At 30.2% G+C, this 22,494-nt stretch overlaps 1 protein-coding gene across 1 annotated transcript in view; it reads right to left on the bottom strand.

The window, feature by feature from the left end:
• Positions 1-22,494, bottom strand: part of LOC132732059 (unconventional myosin-XVI-like) — a gene marked incomplete at its 5' end in the record, with an annotated part of 93,141 nt that continues 70,647 nt past the window's right edge. The window contains 10 exon segments of the mRNA XM_060718406.1: positions 1-2,364; positions 3,535-3,615; positions 4,304-4,390; positions 5,799-5,852; positions 6,754-6,783; positions 13,777-13,947; positions 14,340-14,372; positions 16,947-17,069; positions 17,404-17,507; positions 19,845-19,892. Coding sequence (XP_060574389.1) covers positions 2,167-2,364; positions 3,535-3,615; positions 4,304-4,390; positions 5,799-5,852; positions 6,754-6,783; positions 13,777-13,947; positions 14,340-14,372; positions 16,947-17,069; positions 17,404-17,507; positions 19,845-19,892 — 929 coding nt within the window.

Below are 22,494 nucleotides of genomic sequence, written 5' to 3'. Positions count from 1 at the left end.
TACATTTCGTATCATTTTTATTTTGATCTTGATAACGAATACATTGGATAAGAAAAATACATCACTATGCATTGAAACTCTGTTTTCAAACAAATGTTTATGGAAATGTTAAATGCATGATATCTAAAACATAAGCTTGTGTCCATGTATTAGCTTAGCTTGTTTCTTAGCAGCCAAATCATTTAAGCTCCAATATGATCATATAAGGTATATATTAACATTTACATAAAGAAATGTCTGAAAATTCAAAAGCCGTAAATATCTTTACAAAATTTATTTAAATCTTTTATGATCAAAACATCAATGTTATTCGTTAGTTTAGCTCAGTAAATATAATTATATATAAATATTATATGTATTAAATTTACCAAACATACTTTTAATTAGAAAATATGTACATATAATTTAAGATTATGTCTTATACAAAAACTCATTTCCTTTCAAACATAACATATTTAGTATCCACATTTATAGACATAGAAACATTTAACACAGTGTAAAAGCGTTTACTTCCGGTTTCAGCAAGAAATGTACAAGCTGCCGGAAGTAGCAGGTATTGTTATTACAAGACATGGTAAATTGATTTGTGTGTAAATATAATCCCGAATTTCTGTGTCAGAAAGAAATGTAGAATAAACATCTTCCTAATAAGGTCCTGACCACGAAAAAAACAAAACGAAATACTATATTGTACAATTTAAACGATTAACATAGTTGAATCAATTTAGAAAAAAAATCTGTATTCTCAGAAAAGGTATAATTTACACTAGAGAAAATAAATATAGAAATAAACTACCAATCGCTATTGTAGTCCGTAAGATTGATATGAAAATTAAATTATCTTCTTATCTGTTTCATTGTAATAATTTTAATGATCAAACAATATATGCAGAAAGTTGCTTTCAAGTTTATCAACATTATTTATGTTATGTATCTAGCATAAATTAACAGATTTTATGCAAGTTTTATCACGACATACAACCTATTTATTTTTATACACCACACACAAAACGTCTGTATTTCATATTACAACATTCATACAAACAACAAAATCCTCATCCATTGTTTCACTGGATAAATGAAGCGTGCACTTTATAATACAACAAACATATATAAAATAATTTACACACATCGATAGATTCAGATAAAATTTCTTAACTTAAGTTCAAAGAACAATTCCTAAATGCGTGAACACGTTTATTAAATGGTGAGATGTATTTTGTATAATAGTAAGATATAGTTACTAGTTTTGTATTTCGTTCAGTTTGTTACTAATACACACATCAATTCACCAAGGCTTAACAGCTGAAATATCTTGAAATTAAATAAAATGATAATGAAATTTCTACGAGCAAAGGTGAGGAACACAGTCAGCAATTCAGTAAATCTTACAACTCTAATATAGCATTGTGCTCCTCTAAAACCTCTTGTATGAAATCTTTACTACTTCGCATGGTTAACCCCGGAAGCAAAATCAAACCGATTCTTTCTTAATCATAATGATAGCACCCCAACATATTGAATAAGCTTAATAAACATGTTCTCTTAAGTTAGATGACGTCATCAATATAATAACTGTCACACTGGAGATTGTTGTCATAACCTTAACAAAGATGTTACGTGCCCTTTTATCATTAACAAAACTATTAAATGTCCTTTTATTATAGCAACTGTTAACTGTGTAACACGATTTTGTTAATTTCGAACATCTTTTTATATTTGTATTACACGTTTTTGTTTACTTTAAACATGTTTTATATTTGTATTACACGTTTTTGTTTACTTTAAAAACAAGTTTTTATATTAATATGTAGTAATCTTTATGTATTTCATCACAAAAAATATCAAATCAAGATTTATATTTTTGTCATATAACAAATATCCCTCCGCTAACACAGATTTCATAACATTTTTTTTGCATATTGTTGCTATTAACTATGTTACCTGTCTATTATTATGCTAGAAACGTTGTTATAATGTTTAAAGCAAATAAATTGTATTGTATTGTATTGTATATTTGTATTACACGTTTTTTTGCTTACTTTAAACATGTTTTATATTTGTATTACACGTTTTTGTTTACTTTAAACATGTTTGCGCATCACAACAAGAAACAAATTGCTTAACAAAATATAATAATTTAGCTATATAGAACAAATCAGATGATCATGGTTCAACACTTTCTTCGTCGACCTCGTTCACTTCTTCCCTTTCATCTCCCCAGTTTGTAGGAGCCCCGCCTCTTTTCATCATGATCTCTCTCTTCCATAATGGTAGGCTATCCCATTCCTCTTCTAGCTTTGTCTCATCAAGGCTTCGTCTCGGAGCTGGTGCCTTCTTTACTTCCGGTTCTTTAGTTTGATTCTGATAATACATGTATACAAAAATGTATATAGTGTAATACAAAATATATTGTTTCTAAACACAAGTTGTTGCGATATTTCATAGAAGTCATTCTCGCACTAAAGGACGAACGATATTGATTCAAACGATTTCCATCGAGCAAGAAAGGTAATGAAATATGAACAACTGTTTGAATTGTGCCCCTTGAACACAACTTTTAACAATAGTATTTTGTATAAGTCATGCATGTTTTAATAGACTTAGTTACCCTTCCATTTCATTAACACAAAAATCTAAACAAATACACATTATAACTTATAACTTTTTGAATATATTTTGATAAACATGTTCAATAAAGTAATGCAAAACAAACAAACAAAATTCGCTTCATACAACGTTTTGATTGCCTAGATTGTATACGTGAATGGTCATAAACTGTTAGTTAACTAGATATGTTAAACGTCAAATAAATTGACATTACCAACTTCCATGGTTTCCGTCTTGATGTAACAATAGCATATTGTTGTATAATTGTTGTATATTCAACAACAACCACAACAACAACAACAATAAGAACAAAATATAACATCAAAATAACCTGTAACAGGCTTTCTGTCTATAAAACAAATGACTAAAAAATTTAAACAAAAATTAAAAATGAGGAAGCAAAATAAACCATTATTATTTTTGTATACATGTACTAGTATGAACTTAATTTACGTCATATTAAGGCGAATTAGGTGATTCTGCAAGGTGATGTTAAACTGTTATCTGTGTTTTTGTACGAGATTTTACGTTAAAATGGTGAAGAAACTTTGTTCTGAACATAGCTTAACCTTATGTAGCCTTTATTGATATCAATTTCGCGACCTGAAACAAACGCGAAAGAAATGTAGCCTCCCCAAAATGTGCAACACGTTATGTATCCATCGAGATATTACCAATCATGTTTTATACCTCCCGAAAATGCAGAAATATATTATATAAAAGTTAAAGACATTAAGTTCAAGCCCCCACACCCATCCCACCATAGTAAGTGACAGAAACAAAATAGTAAGATTTAACTTCTGAAAATAAAAATAGCAGCCACGGTAAAACGACTCTAACTTTCAAATGAAATATTAAAATAAAATGCTCGTAAACAACAATACATGCATTCACTTCTATAATTATATAGATCACTGGACTCACTTGCAACACGATAGTCTTTTGTGGTGTAACCTTTTTGGATATAGGTTGTGAAGGTGGAGGGGTGTGCACATCTCGGGAGTCCTGTAATACACCAAGCTATGTAGCGCTTACACATTGCACGTGAAACATGCACGAGAAACACAATTATGAAAAAATGCCAAAGTGAAGGCAGTGGCTGCATTGCTTGAATGACACGCGATTGAGACAAAATGTACAATAACATTTGTTAAATGTTTAAAGGAACAAGTTAAAAATGGTATAAGTTAAATATTTTCGTGGATGAGCAAATAGATCAATATAAACTACAGTAGTGTATTCATTACAACATTTTTAGAAACTGCACGCAGAAATCCAAAAAGCTGTATTGAGCTAACTGTATATAAATTCATGACATAAACTTATGAAACTGTGTCTCGATTAATCTAACATCAAATGATTTATAACAAACTAGTTATGTTCTAACTTGTTCCCGTCGTTTTATGACGACGACTTTTGACTTGGAATTAAAACACACACTAGTGACCACATTAATTAACAGCTTCCATGATGCATCAGTTAATATCACAGTTAATATCACAGTATTCTGTGTTTAGAAACTACACAACTTCACAACAACTTTATTGCTACAGAATCTGCTTCATTGTATAATTACTAAACACTTGTAATCGTGCAACAAACGTTTTAAAATATGCATAACGAACAATATTTGACCTGTAAAAATACATCTGTGGCATAGGCATTTAATTCACATATATGTAAGAAGACTCACGTGCGGCACGGTTGGAGATTTTTTTTCTGATGTTTGTTTAGGTTGGGTTTGAGCAGGAGGAGGGGGTGGTGAAGCATTCAGGCGTTCCTGGAATAGAGCAAGCTTCATAGCAACACATAGCAACAATTTCCAACAATATTTACATTAGTTTGTATAAATGTTACAAAAGTTGTAAGGACAAAATTGGAGCACGAGTGTTCGACACCGGTAAACATGCAAACAAGATTTGTCTTGAATCAAACAATTCAAGACATTTTATGCAATATTTTGTTTTGGCAAACATTTGATTATTTATGGAATCGTTGTATATGTTTTATGAATAAACTTTACATATAGACAACACTGGCAGACAATTACACTGTAGTTATCATTTAAAGATATTGATTAAGAAACAATTTGTAAAAAGACAACAGTTTTTTTAATAAGCTTTTCATTCTAATTAGATATGAATCAAATATAAAACATTACGGAACAAAGGAATACATTTTTCTCATTTATGATCATCTCATTATCTTATCCGCAAAATGCTGCCAATTAAATCATACTTTCTTGCATATAAGATGATAAATCACATATCTCTCAACAAATCATAAACACTCCATGCAAATTCATTCATTCCGTTGCACGCTAATATCGTATATTTTGACACAATTTAATTATTGGCGTCCGCTCCGAAGCGCGACGCCCTTATGGAATGAAAAAGGGCAATTGCAACGTCTCGAGCCTTTTCGTCGGCCATAATAGCAGAACATTCCGATTGGTATGAGTGTTTGATTATCAAAAATGAAATGTCGCAATATGTAAAATGAATAGCGAACTGGATAATTTCGCAATGTAAACATATTCAAATGAAATTATCTTATCCGTCAATTAATCGCGCTCTTCGGTATTTTTATTAATCGTTTTGTATTACACATGGTTATTATGTGTGTTATTGCTTTACCTTTATAAAGAATGATGACCTGAACATTGTGAAAGTCCGAAAATCTATTTAGTATAGAAGTAGTTTTAGTTTACCGAAACAGTCATTCGTGTCGCAACGAACTGGAGAATTTTGTATTATATGATATAAGAAATGTGGACATAAAAAAGAGGAAGAAAACCCTGTTTAAGAATATCTTTTGACACTAGAAATTTTTATACTAGAAAAAAAAACGCACACCAAACTAAAACTCCTTCAAGTATTATATGCAGGCAGTAAGTTAATATAATATTTTAAAATGATAAAGTTCTGGAATTAAAATAGATAATAAATGTAATATTTTTATTGGTTAACTTCAGCTTGGACAGTGATGGTATTAGTCCTCAAAGATGACAGTCAGTAAAACTGTTGTTTACTAGTGAACAATTCGAACTATGCTGCTTCTGAATGTCAGTAGTAATCAGGGGAGAAAGTTTCTTAGTTTGATCAAGTTATAACATGGGCAACTTGTCATACTACTGTAGGCAAAGCGTAAACAGGCAACCAACACTAGTAGGTATGAACAAAACTCACTCTTAATACCAAAGTTGCTTTTTGTGTAAATACTCTGTCGCTGTCAGAATCCCCCTGTAATAGGTACAGTTAGGTTACAAAATAACACGCTCACACTGAAGAAATTATTGACACTAACAAATGCAATAGTTATAATAATAGTTACGGGTTTAAGTTAGAAATGAACATGTTCTAACGACATTACAAAGTGGTGTTAACGCACGAAGAACAATAGTAAGAAATAGAAAATAAAATTAAAGAGATGGACAAATACAAGAGATAAATTATTAAACAGAGTATAAACTAAAAACGAAATTAGATAGATAAATACATATTTAAAGAGATAGAAAACACTCAGTAGAATAAGAACGTACTGTATACATATTTAATATTTATCGTGCCGAGAAGTTTTGGGATGTAACTTTTGTTTCTACTTCTTTACTTTCAGTAAAGTAACAATATTTCTTCACAATATCTTCATGTAGAAACATGTAACTATGTACACGTGCTATTGATAAAGCATTGACTACACGTGCTAATTGGTTTGATTATACAACAGATAATATGTGCAGAACTACATAGTTGTACAATCGGATACAGCTTATCTTGTATGATTTTATGCTGGATAGTCAGTATCACCGGCTAACAATATTATCATATATCATATAATTACTGTTACGAACATCCAGCTATACATTTACTAGTGTAACCATGCTAGCTAGCTTAAATCATTTAATCATAATTCATTAATATGCACAAATCACGGGAGATAATACATCTACTCAATGCTGTTTAAGACGTAAGGAACTTGAAATAAGTAAAATAATAAAAATAATTTAAACTAAGAAACAATTGTCTTTGATTGTATAATAAATATCATGTATTATCAAGCATGCCAACTATAATTAGACACGCTGCACAACAATCATTATTTAGTACATGTATATATAAACATGCCGAGTACAAAACTCGTTACCAGTTCTGCTAGTCTTTGTTCCTCAAGTTCCTGTAAATACAAACAAAATCATATATATAAAACATTACATGTTAATATTGTTTATTTTATTAACTTCTGATATAGCAACGCTTCTATCTTTTCTACATAATTTTCCCAAACTGACATTTGGTATATCTGTGGATAGGATATAAGTTTTTGGATGAACATAATAACGACACATACAGATTTCAACGTTTTATGGAAATGGAAAATTTTATTCATACTTTAAAAGAATAACCTCGGAATGCAAGCGCTTACAATATATCAAACGAGACTGGACAAGTGATGGACGTTCAGTAATAATGTCCTAAAAATCAATTTGTTAAATGAACAGCATTTCCGTTTCTTCATTGTTCAGTGCCATCAATTCTTTAACCCATCACCATAAACCAATAATTTCTTATTTGAACCGTATATGTGCTTTGTGTGTACAACCTCTACCCATAACACCCCAAAATTGAAAATGTTGCAAGCTCGGTTTGATTAAGACTGTTCATGGACGGTAGTGGTAATTGCAAGCTACCGACCATACCCCCTATCATCACCGGCTTAAGCAATATTCAACATTTAACATGAACTGGTAAATTTTGAATCATCCGCATATGTGTTCAAATGGCGGTCATTATGGAACCTTCAAAATGACAAGTTAGTGCCATTCCATGAAAAGCGGCATATGATCCCCAAGTAAAGTCATTTTCATAGTTTCCGGTGGTATAAATCATTCTTGAATCATCAAGTCATTTGGTCTTTGGCATATGAGTATTGCTTATATTGCTTGTTAGTCATTGTTCGAAGATGTGGAAATGATCAATATATAACATTTGAAACAATTATTCCCTGAATTTTTGTTCACAAAACATAAGCTCATTATAGCTTATAGTACTCAGCTGAACAAGGTAAATATACAAATTATGTACTTCTTGTTTTATAGTCTTCCTTTATATGATAGGAAAGATATTTTTAATAGAGACACATTCGATACTGCATAGAATGATTTAATACGTTACTTGGAAAATATTCGCTGGAAATTTGGTGAAAGCTTAACTTTATGTCACATTTGTATAGCCATGATCTAGGTCACTTTTGTGATAACATTTCCTTAAGTCTCATTTGCTTAAACCTTGCTTTAAGAAGATCACATACGTGTTAAATCGTTTTCACGAAATGTGTTTTTTCCTGTAAATTTGAGACTTACAACATTGTAATACAATTTTGTTTATATTTTGATCAGAGGTCTCTTGCTCAGAAGAACAAATATTTTATTTCACAATCATTAACTCTTAGTTCACATGCGATCAATGAACTCTATCATATAAGCATAAGCACGAACAATGCTTTAAGTTTAACATAAGTCAACATCAATATATACTTAGTCCTACGTTGTTTAAATGACATACATTGTATAAGAAGTCGACTTTTATTTTCTAATTAAGCCAGCTCTACATTTTATTTTAAAATATCTTTATTTAATCTTTATTATGATAAAAGTTTTAGCATGTTTGAACCATTCAACAGCCAGCTTCCTGGAACTAGCTAGCACTGTGTCATAATAGGTATCATGGATATTAACCCATGGATTAGATCCCTGTGTTGAGAAGCAAGCACCCTAACCGGGAATCGAACTCGGGCCGCCCGATTCACAATTCAACGCTCTGAATCGGCGGCCCGAGTTCATTTCCCGACCTCTCCCTAATTAAACTCAGCTCTAAATTTTTGTGAATTAATTTTTGTGTTAACATTAAGTCACTTTTAACATACCTTATAGATAAAGAACAATATATAGACACACATATACATGTATTGTAATTGTATTATATAACAATGAAATAATTTGATAAACAATTTATTTACAGATTGTATTACAAGCAACACTGGAGAATGCTTAACTTCTTAATAAACAATGCTATATAATTGTATAACATATTTATCTTGGGTGGAACAACCTGTTAGAAAGGAATATGTTACCTGTAAATTGCTCAAAGTACATAAAACATTCCAAACAAACAGGTTTAAAACATGCAAACTTCCAACAACATACACAACAACAACAACACAGTGTTAGAGAATTTCAAGAATTTATTTAGATATGCAGTATAGCTCTAGTTCAAATGTACAAAATGCTTTGTAAAATATAGTATCAAAAAGCAGGCATAAATCAAGCATCCTACTGGCTGCATTGAAGATTTCTAATATGAGATAAATATTATAGTAAATCACTGCTCATTCAAATCTATCACTTTACTTATATATTACATATATATATCTTCTATATTTGATTATTAAATAGAAAAAAAGATGGATTTCTTAAAGAAGACAAGCAAATAAAAATAGAAAATAATTACATCGTATAACTTTATAATAAGTATTGTAAAACATTGCAGACATGCTGAGTAGTTTCATCAAAAACAATGTGGAATGTTAACCAATGTAAATATATAATATCTTTTATTATGATAGCAGAATGTAAAAAAAAAAAAAGAGTATTTTCATTGCTGTAATGTATAAAATAGTAATGAAACATTCATATGTATAGAAAAGGTTTATAATCAAAGGAAACCTGTATGATTAAGACAAAAACAACTAATATCAATATTTGAGAGCAAACAAAAACAAATGAAAATAAAAATACAAGAGGGCCATAATGGCTCAGGATCGCTTACCTGAGATTAAGGGCAAGAAATGATCTTAATATTTCAATGCAGAAGTAAGTCATACTGGACGGTCATTATAAACCCAGCTACATCATTCCATGGTTTATAAAATATTCACATAAGAAGACTTTAATGTGATTTTAAAAGTTAGTGTAAACAATGTACATGTATTAAGTAAGTGACCCAACAGTTGTTTTACCCTAGGGCTTGATTTATATAACTTTTGTCAAGGACCACAAGATGATGGATTGCTACATGTTAAACATTTTAGCTCTTGTAGTTTCTGAAGTGAAGATTTTTTAAAGATTTCATTTTTAAAGTATAATATTAGCTCTTGTGACCTGCTTATGTTTCTGTCTGGAATCATTTCTATCAATCTATAAATTTTGTAGAGGTCCACCTAAGAGTCCATGCTCTGAGGTTTGTTTAAAATATACCTTGTAATTTAGGAGATAAGTAGATACCAACAAATAAGGAACAACAGACATATTGCAATAACAAAAACTGACCTTTAAATACTTTGTGCTCAGGTGGCAAAAAGTGCTCAAGTGAGCTAAAAACACAAATATATTTTAAAGTTATCAAAATAAATAAAGAGTATTCCAGAAGTGTGAACATTACTAACAATGCTCGTTCGCAACATATGACATCATGTATATTAAAGTAAAAAACAATTTCTCCTTAAACACCTACTGATTGTGGTTTTAAAATATTCAGTAAGAAAAAAAAACTTCTTGAAATTTTTTAATTCAATCTTGAATATTTCTTGTATAATACTGCACAGTTATCTTACAAAACAATACTGAAGTATATACATGTATATACATGAACGTATTACATATTGCACTTTATAATTGAAACATTATTTTGTACCTAATTTAGTATAAAACTAGAAGAAAATACACATCCCCTAATGATCAACACAGCTTAAAAATAATTAACATACTAGTATGTACTTACCCAACTAAATTCATATAAAAGATTATTTTTTGTTTGATTTTGAACTTTTCAAAGATTTCAACATCAAATTCTTAAAATTTTGTTGGCAACAGTACAAAGGTTGTTAAGATTAGCTTTGTGTTTGAAATTCTAGATCAGACCTTTCATATAAAACATTGTTTAACTACACTCTCATTAAATGATTTCAGTGTTTTCAGAGAAAGTTTCACTCCTACATGACTTTAATACAGTTCCCCGCCTACCGGCCCCCTCCCCCGCCTACCAGCCCCTCAATATTTCAAGCTGCAGTAGTTACAACACAACTTGCCCTATGTTAATAATTATGTCTTCTGTAGAGATTTTCTAACATCTCACTATATATAACATCTGAATATACATGTATCTACATTAAAACAAAACAAAAACTACATCATCTAATGTACTACAGCAAAATTTACAAGTTTAAAATCATACAAAATGCTATCTATTGTGCATCAAATCAACATTGAACAAGACATTTTATGTTTACCTTATATTTTTCAATAAAATAAAAATAATACTTAATGTTACATTAGATTAAAACATTAACATTGTATAGAATGAAGACAACTTATGGATAGTTTATTATGAAATTATACTGCAGAGAAAAACACTTGTTGACTGCCAAAAGAATATAAAAATACTGAAATTTTGTTTGTTTGTTTCATTTCATGCCTTTTCCCAACAGTATTTCAGTCATATAGGCGGGTAGTTTCCTAAACCATCGTTCCTGGAGAGTTACACCAGTACTAGACTACCTTCCTCCGTGCTAAACTACCAAAGCATCTCCCGGGGATCGAACCCACGCCAGAGAGGTAACTGGATTAGAAGTCATAGACTCTAACCCCTCGACCACAGAGGCGGTCTAATACTGAAATAAGCATTCAATAAATTAAATATCAAAACACTTCCGTATTATATAAATTTTATAAAATATACCCTTTTGTAAGTAATATAATATCAAATCATGTAAAGAACTCTCTGACACAGAACTGACATCTGACAAAATCTTCCCTCAAACTCCAGTATTTGTCCTACCTTGAATCTAGAACAGCCCATTAGATTTTTAAGGGAGTTCTTAACAAGAAATAAAAATTGAGCTACCAACAGTATAGAGTATGGATGTGCAGGCTGGCCTGGCTACATACGGCGGTAAAGGTTTTATCAGCCTTTTCGTTCCAGAACGCTAAGTGTTTTAGTATTATAGAACATTTTGTTTACATTCAGACAAACTGAGAATTTTATATTGTGACATTATAATATATATAGACATGGACAAATGAATAAAAAACAAACATAAGTTTGTTCTTCTTCAGTGTGTGTCTAACATGTTTGAAATTAGACAACGTTGCACCAAAAAAGCCAAAATCTCCAATAACTCGAGCTTCAAATCTTCAAAAACATCATGTATAATTCTTTTATGGTTACCATGACAACCATTTGAAATACCTTAGTCAGCCACTTAATCAGAATTTCCCACAAGCTGTAAAAACTAAGGATTTCTAATTCTATATTTAAACAGTTTCAATAGAACAAATTTAATGTTTCTTTCTGTCTACACCTCTAGAAGACTACAACTAATGTTTTGGCAGTCTACATACATGTATAACTGATTAAACAAAACATGCATTAAAATAATTACTACATACACACCATGCTAGATGAACATACACAGTCACTTCTAACAGTTCATTTATGTTGTTAAAATATGATTTTTTCATAGGTTATCAAAAATGATGATCTCTTTAATACTGAAATTCTACCTTGAACAATAAGGGAGAGTAGCAAAAATAATTAAACTTAACAGGTGCATGTAAATCTAATGATTCAGGAATTCAGTCCCTTGGCCACATTTCAAAACAGTCTTGATTTTCTAGAAGGATCTACTACAGACATAATACACTAATGAATTCCTCATCATAGATTTATAACAAGCTCATCGTGTGTAACCAGCATCACTATTTATTATTACACGTTCATATTTATATGTATTTACTTGTCCAGTGGAAAAACCTATGTTAGTCTATTTCGCAAAGTGTTCTCATTAAAGTTGATTAAACCATTCATTTAAACCATTCTTCTATTTACATAAACACTGTGCGCGTCTTCGAAAAGTATATCCTATGTAGCTAGTTTTAGCTGTTTAAATGGTTATATTTTTATTTATTGGTATCTAACTATTATATAAACATTGTCAAAATCAAGCTGCAGCACAAGCCAACGCCAGACTTGCATGACCCAATACTGGTTAAAATGCGAATAGTATAGCCCAATAATTATTTTTATAATAATATCATTCATGACTCTGCTTTAAAGGCACATTAAGCCATAGAAATAAGCTGCAAAATGTAAACAAAGTGGTATTTTGTCTTCCATAAACAACTTGAACTGTTCTTATTGCCAATACAAAAGAAGCAAATTATGGCACTCAGCTATGTGGGCAACGAGCAACATTTTTGAAACTGTATCTGGACACCAAAAAAAAAAAGCTTTTGAAAAATAAAAATGAAAATTTTTTGGGGATCATTTGGCCTTTGATTTAAAAGATATAAAAAACCCCACTTGTTTGAATATATAAAAGAAACAAACATAGGAGATTTAACAAAAATATATATAAAAATAGCATTAAGTATTACAAAAAAAAATCTATTACAAAAAAATAAATGTAAGAATTCGGGTAAAGGATTTATATCTAAACATAAATGTAAAGTTACTTTACCCTAGCTTTACAACAAAACAGTACACCATGTATCAACCAAATAAAAAATGCTGATGTTTAGATTGTTTCATAACAATAACATCACTAAACAATGTTATAATTGAGATATGGGCGGCACTAGGGTAAAGGAAATATCTACATATCAATACAACAATAATCAAAATAAGTTAAAATGACCAAATTTGTATAATGTCAATATCAGTACTTACATACTATTATGTATAGTTTACAGTAAGAAACTTTAGTTTAATTGTGCTTACAGCTGGACAGCTGCTCAATTAGTATGATCAAATATAATTCACTATTTTTTATCAGGAAATAAATGGCATAAAATAATTTCAAAAGTCTTTAAATTTTGTTTCTTTTCAAAATAATATTATTTTACATCATGATAAAAGAAGTAATACTTCAGGATTGGAATTAAATTGACCTGATGAAAAGGTCAAATAAATCTTTTCCATTCATCAAATCTAAATCTGCTTAAAATTGCTAGACTGCTTTATATTAAGTCAGGCATTAAAACATAAGCTGACAGCAAACATGGTTATAAAACATGCAGTTAATTCAGCACCAATCTACAAATGTCATAATCAAAACATGAAGGACTTCAGGTCAAATCACTAACACACAACAGACAGCAGACTATTTATCCACCTGTTCATTCAGATCCTCTCTCTCATCTGCCCAGTTTTTGATAGCTCCGCCCCTTTTCATCATAATTTCACGCTTCCATGCTGGAACATCTTGTAGCTCCTCCTCCATTTTTTTCTCCATTTCTAGTTGTTCTCGAATCTTTGCTTTACGAGCTTCTTCGTCTTGTTTTGCCTGAATTATACATAAAATACAGTTTATAAATCTGATAAATATTGAAACAGTACACTTCTTATAAATTACAAAAGTTAATTATTTATAGAAAACAATACATAACTTTAAAGACGTATTTCATTCAGTCTTTAGCAAATGCTCCAAGTCTTCAAAATAAAATTCATGCATAACATAACACCACACACTTAATTCTATCATTTCAAAACATGCTCTATAATCTACATCTATAATATCATTATTGCAGTATCTACCATTGACCGTTTTGGTAAACAACTTTGTAACAAGTCTAATATTGATAAAAAATAAACATAAAAATAAAATCAAGACTTTAACAAAGGTCTCCTGATAACAGTCAGTTATATAATCAAGATAATTATACAATGATATTTTACCCTTCGTTTTTTCTCAACTTCCTCTCTGGCAGCCTGCATGAATAGAATAAGGTTATTATAGGTTAGTGTACATGCTTCAAACATTCAATACATGCTTCTATAAAAATAGGAAATATGATCACCGGAATATTGTTAACTGGATCTATATATTTAGTTTGTAAGGTTTTGTTCAGATATTTCTTCCTTTACATAAAGACAGTTACCTGGTGAATGTACCCAGTGTTTGTACCCACTACTGTCAACATCTCCATATAATGATATATAAGTCATATTGTTATCAACTTATTTGAAAGCTCACCCAACTTGACTTATTCATTGGGCTTGCTGTTGGGACTTAAAGAAGGAAATCTTGTTTTTTGGTTTAATTTGAATTGTGAAACTCCAGGGACAGAGATGGATCTATTGTTAGACATGGAAACCCAAAAACTTGAGTATAAGTTAATAAAAAGGTTTGGACATATGAAAGTCTTATAAAGATAATTTATCTGTTATTTGTAACCCTTATCATACTAAATACCTTAAATAAACTTGTCCATCTTCCAATCTGGACAAAACCATTCATCATTTTAAGAGAAGTTTCAATATATATACTAAATGAATAGCAAACAGTGCATACCATGACTACACAGGTAGAAATCTATAACTAAGGGTAAAATGATGCCTTATTTACAATTCCTCATTGCTCAAAAATATCTTTTATAGTACATGATAATTAACCTAATAATAAAAATTGCCAATATGTTACAATTTATGTTCTTAGATAAAGTATGAAATGGGAGAAAAAAGGATGTTAGTTAGAACTGTAATCTTTCACTGTACTGGTACATACAGCCAGAGCTTAATTTCATCTGATGTAATAACTGTAGTGGATTAAATATAACATAATTTATAAGAACCAGATGTAAAAAAACAATCAATTCAAAGTTTATAAAAGAAAATTAGAAACAGAGTCCAAAACGTGCTGTTTGTAATTAAAATTAGATTAAAATCTACAGATTAGTTTCCTTGTATACAAAATCTCTTCAACACAGAATCTGTACACTGAATGAAAAATTTACCTGGAATTTATCTCAATGAATCTGAGAAACTAAGAGAAAAAGATTCTACTTGTACTAGAATATGAAGTTTTTTTTCTCTATTTTTAGAATTCAGTTTTCATTTCGTATAGAACTTGGGGAAATCAGTGAACTATGTCTTTAAGTTATTTTAAATTTCAGTTTAAAAGCAACATTCCGCAACGATTAATCTAAATATTTAGGAAATACTTTATTATAAAAGATTATTTGAATAATCTTTGATGTTTTAATACAAGATTGTAGTCTCTGCTTTAGACAACCTTAAGACAATGTTTTAAACTAACATAGGGAATTCAGTTAACAAACTTCATTACAGCTATTAAGATTTTATTGCTAACTCATGGTAGTATAATATATAGTATATATTGAAAAATTGATCAAAATGAGTATGAAACATTTGAGTCCACAATCATCTTTAACTCTGTGGGTGGCCACTGATTCCATACAGACCACTGTTTGCTATTCAGTCAGTATATATCTTGAAACTTTTCCCCCAAACAATAATGAATGATTTTGACTAGATTGAATGATGGTCAAGTCCATTAAGAATGTATTTAGAGCTGAAATGTTTAAAAGGTTTTAAAGTGACATTGTGCTCATATTTTCATAGTCAAGTTGAGCTGAATTGACTTTATATTTCAAAAGATTGACTGTCAAAATGGTGTTTGACCAACAGTTGATATTGGAAAATGTTTAGGATAAAATATTAAATTTGCCCAAAGTTAAAAAAGACTGCCCCACTCTTTTTATTAACTATGCGTTATAGGTAAATTCTAATGGATATTTACAGAAATTTCATTTGGATCTGTGTGTTATTTATTGTTTATGCGAACTTAATTATTATATTAAAAGGGATTATGGCAAAGTGAAAACATATTTTGATCTTCACCCGTTCACTCACTATATACCATTGGATGGGCATAATGTCACTTTAAATTACAAAAAAAAAATGTGAAGGTGGTATAATGGTCACTTTCCAGCTTTAACCATTAGAGGAATTTACATTACAACATGACCCTTTCTACAATATAACAAAGCCAGACCCACACCTTAGCTAAACGCCCTCCTTTGGCAATCTGTTAATATTGGCAAAGAAGGCATGCATGGGAAAAATTGTCAAACAAAGAGACAAATTTGTTAAAACATATGTATAAAACTGGAGATGTTAGTTTTGGGATATTTTACATGCATTTGAATGCTCTAAATCTATCTGACAAAGTCCATCCAACATTTTTCTGTCAAATAAACAGTAAATATAAACATGAATAGCTTCTTATAGAAGATTAAACCTTTATAAATATAATCATTTTTTATCTGAATATCAATCATTCTTTAAAGCTGCATGTCTACAGATGAGCCAAAATATTTCAAGACAATCAAACTTGAGAAAATGTTCTAAGTTTTTAAGAAAAGTAAAAAGATTCAACTAATAACATGTTATGTGCGACTAAAGACTGATTTTACAGTAAAACTTTCCCTTGTAAAACGGCAGCCTATGAATCAACAACACTAAGCTGTATTATAAACATACCTTTTCTTGTTCCTCTTTAGATTTTTGTGATTGTTCCTTGGCTTTCTCCATCATTAACTTTCTCTTCCAGGCAGGAACATTCTTCCATTTCTCAGCCTCTTCTTTCTCTCTCCTCTTATCTTCCTAATAAAAATTATATCAACTTTTCTTGTGAGAATATTCTACATGATTTTCACATCATTTATAAAGTGAATGTTTAATGGTAGTAGGCATAAATATCTTTACAAATTGACTGCTTTTTTACTTGTACTATTATCTTCGAAAATCTACAAACCAATATCTCCAACTGAAAATAATGAGTATTATTTATACATGTCTCTTCATGGTCAGTACTCTTTGCTTTCCATCAGAACATATTTTGAAGTTTTACAATGATGAATGATTTTGTCCAGATTGAAATATGGACAAGACTATTTTTAGATACATGTATTTAGAATAAAACAGTACAACATCTTACAATATATTCTTGTATTTTTTCCTGATTTTTCTTTTCTATCATGTCCCTCTTCCATACTGGAGTACTTTTAGTTATTGGTGTATACCCTGGTACATCCATGAGATCTAAAATATAAAATGGTCTTATGTACAATTCTACAATATGTTAAGTTTGTCATATTAGTTATAAATGGTTAAGTGTCAAATCATAAAATCAGAGCATATTTTCAGAAATTCACAAATTGAATATTTTTTACATAATTTTATATATTTTATGGGGTAAAATCCACTGGACAGTCATAAAGAAAATAAACAGTTCAGACATGACCTTGTTTCTTGGTAGAACGAATGACCCAACTTTTTTGATGATCCAGATGTTAAAACTTTACAACAATATTCATTTACAACATAATTGTTGCACAATTCAGAATGCTAGCAACCCACTTAGTTGTTGTTGTTGTTATTGGTGAGTGTGTTTTTCTTCTAAAAAATAATAATGACATAAAACTAAATGTATACGAGATTTTAGTGTTTAGTTTATTTAGGACATCTTAAGTATACAGATCTAAAACTGTACATATCCTTCTCTATTTTAATCACTTTGGAATGGCAGACAAATATCTGTGATTTCTCATCAATGGAGAATTTAACTTTTAGTCAATAAGAAAAAACTGAACATTCTACAATCAGGATTGTTTGAAAACATCAGCCATTACTTTGTGGCAGAACTGTTTTAGAGTATTTGGCATTATGCCAACATTTTCTACAGGTATTTATTGTGTGTTACATACACAGTTATGTTAATGTATAACACAGACAATATATTGTTTTTAACCTCCTCCCTTTTATACACAACAAAACATTTCATTGTCATCATAATAAGTCCTAAAGGATTTCAAGCCTTGTGAGGTGAAATTAAATTTTACTAAACCACAATAAAATCTAACCCTAACCCTTGTATATCAGAACTTAAAATGGTATGCTTTACAGTATACAAATGTCAAATGAAGAGAGGTGACTTCAATTCTATTATGTGTGTACATTCAGTTATGTTAATGTTTCATGTATATGTCAGTGTTTATAAGATGATTTAATTAATTAAGAATCCTAAAGAGGGAGCAATTGAACATGGATTCTAAATTTTAACATTTCACTTTATAAATACTGACTTATATCTGTTTTTTTTTTTTGCTTGTTGGTTTGGTTTTATGGCGGATCAACACAGTTAAGGTCACATGACTCTGACACAGGAAAGATGATTTTGGCCAACCTCTGGTTATACCATCTTCAGAGCAACACCAGGGGTCAAAAACATCACACCTGCTGGAGGTAAGAGATGCATAGACGGGAGTTATTCAATCTCATTTAGTTGCCTGTTACAATCAAGCAGGAATAAACAGTGGCTGATACCTCATACCTCAGCCACTTTGGGATTTTATCTGGGTGACTTATCACAGTACAAGTAATGTATGTTAATGAAGGTTCATTTGCTCTTTCAGGCATAGAAAGTAGCTATCCCGTATATGGCTTTCAATGATCTTCATATACCAGGGTGAGAGAGAGACAATTAAGAAACCAAATTTGCAGGCCTATATTTACAAATCATAGGGGCAATTTAAATTAAAATTGGAGTAATTTCATTGAATGGCAAAATAATGTTGAACACCAAATGTAGTTTAAACATATCAATTTATAGACTGTAGCAATATTAAGCAATTTGTATCTGAAAGGTGGTGGGGGATTAATTTGTTGCTACGTGAAATAATGTCTCTGGTAACTCCAGACTTCTAATGCATATAGCATGTTATAATGACATGTGGTTTATATCTAATACATATAGCATGTTATAATGACATGTGGTTTATATCTAATGACATATAGCATATGATAATGACATGTGCTTTATATCTAATGCATATAGCATGTTATAATGACATGTGGTTTATATCTAAACTTATACAGCTGTAATATTTCCATGCAGCTTCTTTATATATACACAGATTTGATCCATTGGGCTTCATGTATAACTTAATTAACATCTTCACACACCAAAATGTGTGAGAATATATTCCGATGTTTTGCCTTACACCAGAGACAACTATGTCTCTGCTTACACCTTACACATCTAGAAACGAAGGAATTACATAGAGGATATTTATTTGTTTTGCAATTAAAATTTTAATGTATTTTACCGAATGAACACCAGATGTAATATTTTCATGAGTGACATTGCCACGAGTGAAAATAGAATAGCTGGTATTCACAAATGAAATATATTTTAATCTTATATGTATGTTAAACAAATAATTCAGTTTTTTTTACTGATTTTGCTGATTTTTTATATTTTATATGTCAGCTGGTATGACATAGTGTACGTTGCCGCAATACTAACATAGCTCCCTGTCAGCAAATACAATATGTGAGATATTTTGCCAGGTTGGAAGAAATATTGATATGACATACCTATATTATCTATGTTAATATCCATACTGGAATCTTTTGAAGTATCACCTGAAAACAAACAAACAAATCACTTGTAATTAATCAAGTTTTACTATTTCTGTGTGAACCCTCTTGCATATTTATCATGTCACATAACTTGACATTCACCCAACATGCACAATATTCCATTGATAATAATGCAGAAGGATAACTAACTAAACAGATCTGTGGTTTACAATTGTTAGATAAATAAGACATAGTGATCAACTAATACATTAGTACTTGCCTGAAAGTTGGGCTGATGGTCACTGACAAGTATACAAAGTTTAAAGAAATACATCAAAGAGTATAGGAAATTAGTGGGTGGTACGAAAAACTTAACCAAAGATATGACACAGATGCCTACACCGATACCCTGGTGAGTAGAAAACTTCTATATAAAAATTCTTAATAAAGGGGCACAATTTTGTCAAAATCCATAACAGAGTTACATCCACTTGCCTGGAAGTGGGGATGGTGGTCACTAACAAGTATACAAAATTTCAAAATATACATCAAAGGGTATAGGAAATCATGTTAAGTGATGACACAGATGCCAACACCACTGTCCTTATGTGAGTAGGACAGCTCTCCCTATAATATAAGCTAATAAAAAAAACCTTCAAGTTTGTATATGTCATTTGACAATACAATATGCATGTATGCCCAGCAAATTTATAGAGTTCCTAACAATTAAATTAAACTTTCTTTGAAAATAATTCTCCCTGTAATATTATATACTAGAAAAGACCAAATAAAACCCCCAACAGTTTCATGTAAAAAGCAGCCAAGATAATGATACCTAATTTTGCTCTGACTGTATTGTTTCAAACTTTTAACAGTTAATAGTATAAGTATGAACACTAAATTTATATCATTACAATCATCAATTTTATAGGCTAATGTTGAAATAACCTTATGTTAAAATGATGCTGAAACAAGTAACCAATGGAATCAGGTAATGAGCCAGGCCAGTCAACACTGATAATAGACAGTTACATAAATAGAAGCTGGACAAGTTAAATAAATTAAAGAAATTCAGGTAAAGGGATAAATGCTTGAAGAAAAAAAAAAATTAACAACATATAAAATACATAATAATTATGAAGTTTAACTTTACTACTTACACAAAAACATGTTTCACATTTTGTATGGAATTTCCATTATGTATTTTTCAAAGCTTCAAACTATTTTAATGGAAGATAAACAGAAGGAAGAAGAGAGACAGAGAGTTGCAGATGTTATCAGCACTGATCTGAGTACTAGATTACCTTACCTCATGTAGTGCTAGAAATTACCCATAGATAAGATATAACCCAACACAGATAACCTAGTGAATTATCTACTTTGTGCTGGAAGAAAGTAGTTCCTATATGTTGAATATTTTCATTGTAACTTGATATTTAAATCCCCACAGTAAATACAGTGTTGTGTATAACCACCATTAAGGATGGAAAACTGATAGAGAAAATAAATGTCTGTCAAAAATAAATATTTAATCTCTTTAATTAGATTTTAAGTTACCTTAATCATATTTCAATGGATATTTAAAGATATCCTAGTAACATAAATATATTGCAACTTTTGCTTTGATCATTGAAGTTCATTATCATGAAAAAAATACTAAAATAAAAAGATGGAATTTATTTTGGATTACCTCTAAAATAGACAATGTCATATAAAAGTGGAGTCAATACCTACTGTATACAGGTTATTCCAATAAGTAATATATATTAATATTATGATGTCAACAACTCTCAATAGTCTAAACTAACATCAGCATAAATGAAACCATGCTATAATATTATATCATACTAATATGTATAAATATTCTCATACTTTATTGTGTATATATCACACCCAATATAATATATAAATTTCTTGTATATGATGGTTACCATAGTTTCTTCAGCAGGTAGATGTAAGACAGATCAATATATAATTATACAGTAATCTTACACTTTCCTAGAACTTATCTTACAGTACACATGTATGTATGGTGGCTTCCTTTACCCTTGAATGAACAATACAGGCAAGCTACCAAGAACAATTGATGCTGAATGTCAAATTGTTTATAGAAAGCATGTCTGATTAAAAGGCTCAAAGTCTACCGCTATTTACAGAGAGACCATTTTAAAATATATAGAATGATGATATGTTGAATGTCTAATTGTTATGTTGAATGTCTGATTGTTTATAGACATAATGTCTGATTTACAAGTTGAATGTCTGATTGATAAGTTGAATGTTTGATTATTTCAAGAAAGAATGTCTGTTTGTTTATAATTAGAATGTCTGATTGTTATGTTGAATGTCTGTTTGTTTATAATTAGAATGTCTGATTGTTATGTTGAATGTCTGTTTGTTTATAATTAGAATGTCTGATTGTTATGTTGAATGTCTGTTTGTTTATAATTAGAATGTCTGATTGCTATGTTGAATGTCTGTTTGTTTATAATTAGAATGTCTGTTAGATTGTCTAAATATTGATCAAATGAGAAACTGTTTAAAGATATACCACTTTTAATTAGATGTCTAAATGTTAAACAATTTAATATAGGTTGAATGTCAAATTGTTGATGCTGATTTTTTGGAAGGGTTGGGGTGGAGGGGAGGGTGGTGTAGACAATTA

This window comes from Ruditapes philippinarum, unplaced genomic scaffold (assembly GCF_026571515.1).
Source record: "Ruditapes philippinarum isolate M1 unplaced genomic scaffold, ASM2657151v2 ctg1268_1_1_1_1, whole genome shotgun sequence".
Lineage (NCBI taxonomy): Eukaryota > Metazoa > Mollusca > Bivalvia > Venerida > Veneridae > Ruditapes > Ruditapes philippinarum.
Note: the sequence above shows the minus strand (reverse complement) of the source record. Positions and strands in the feature narration are given on the sequence as shown.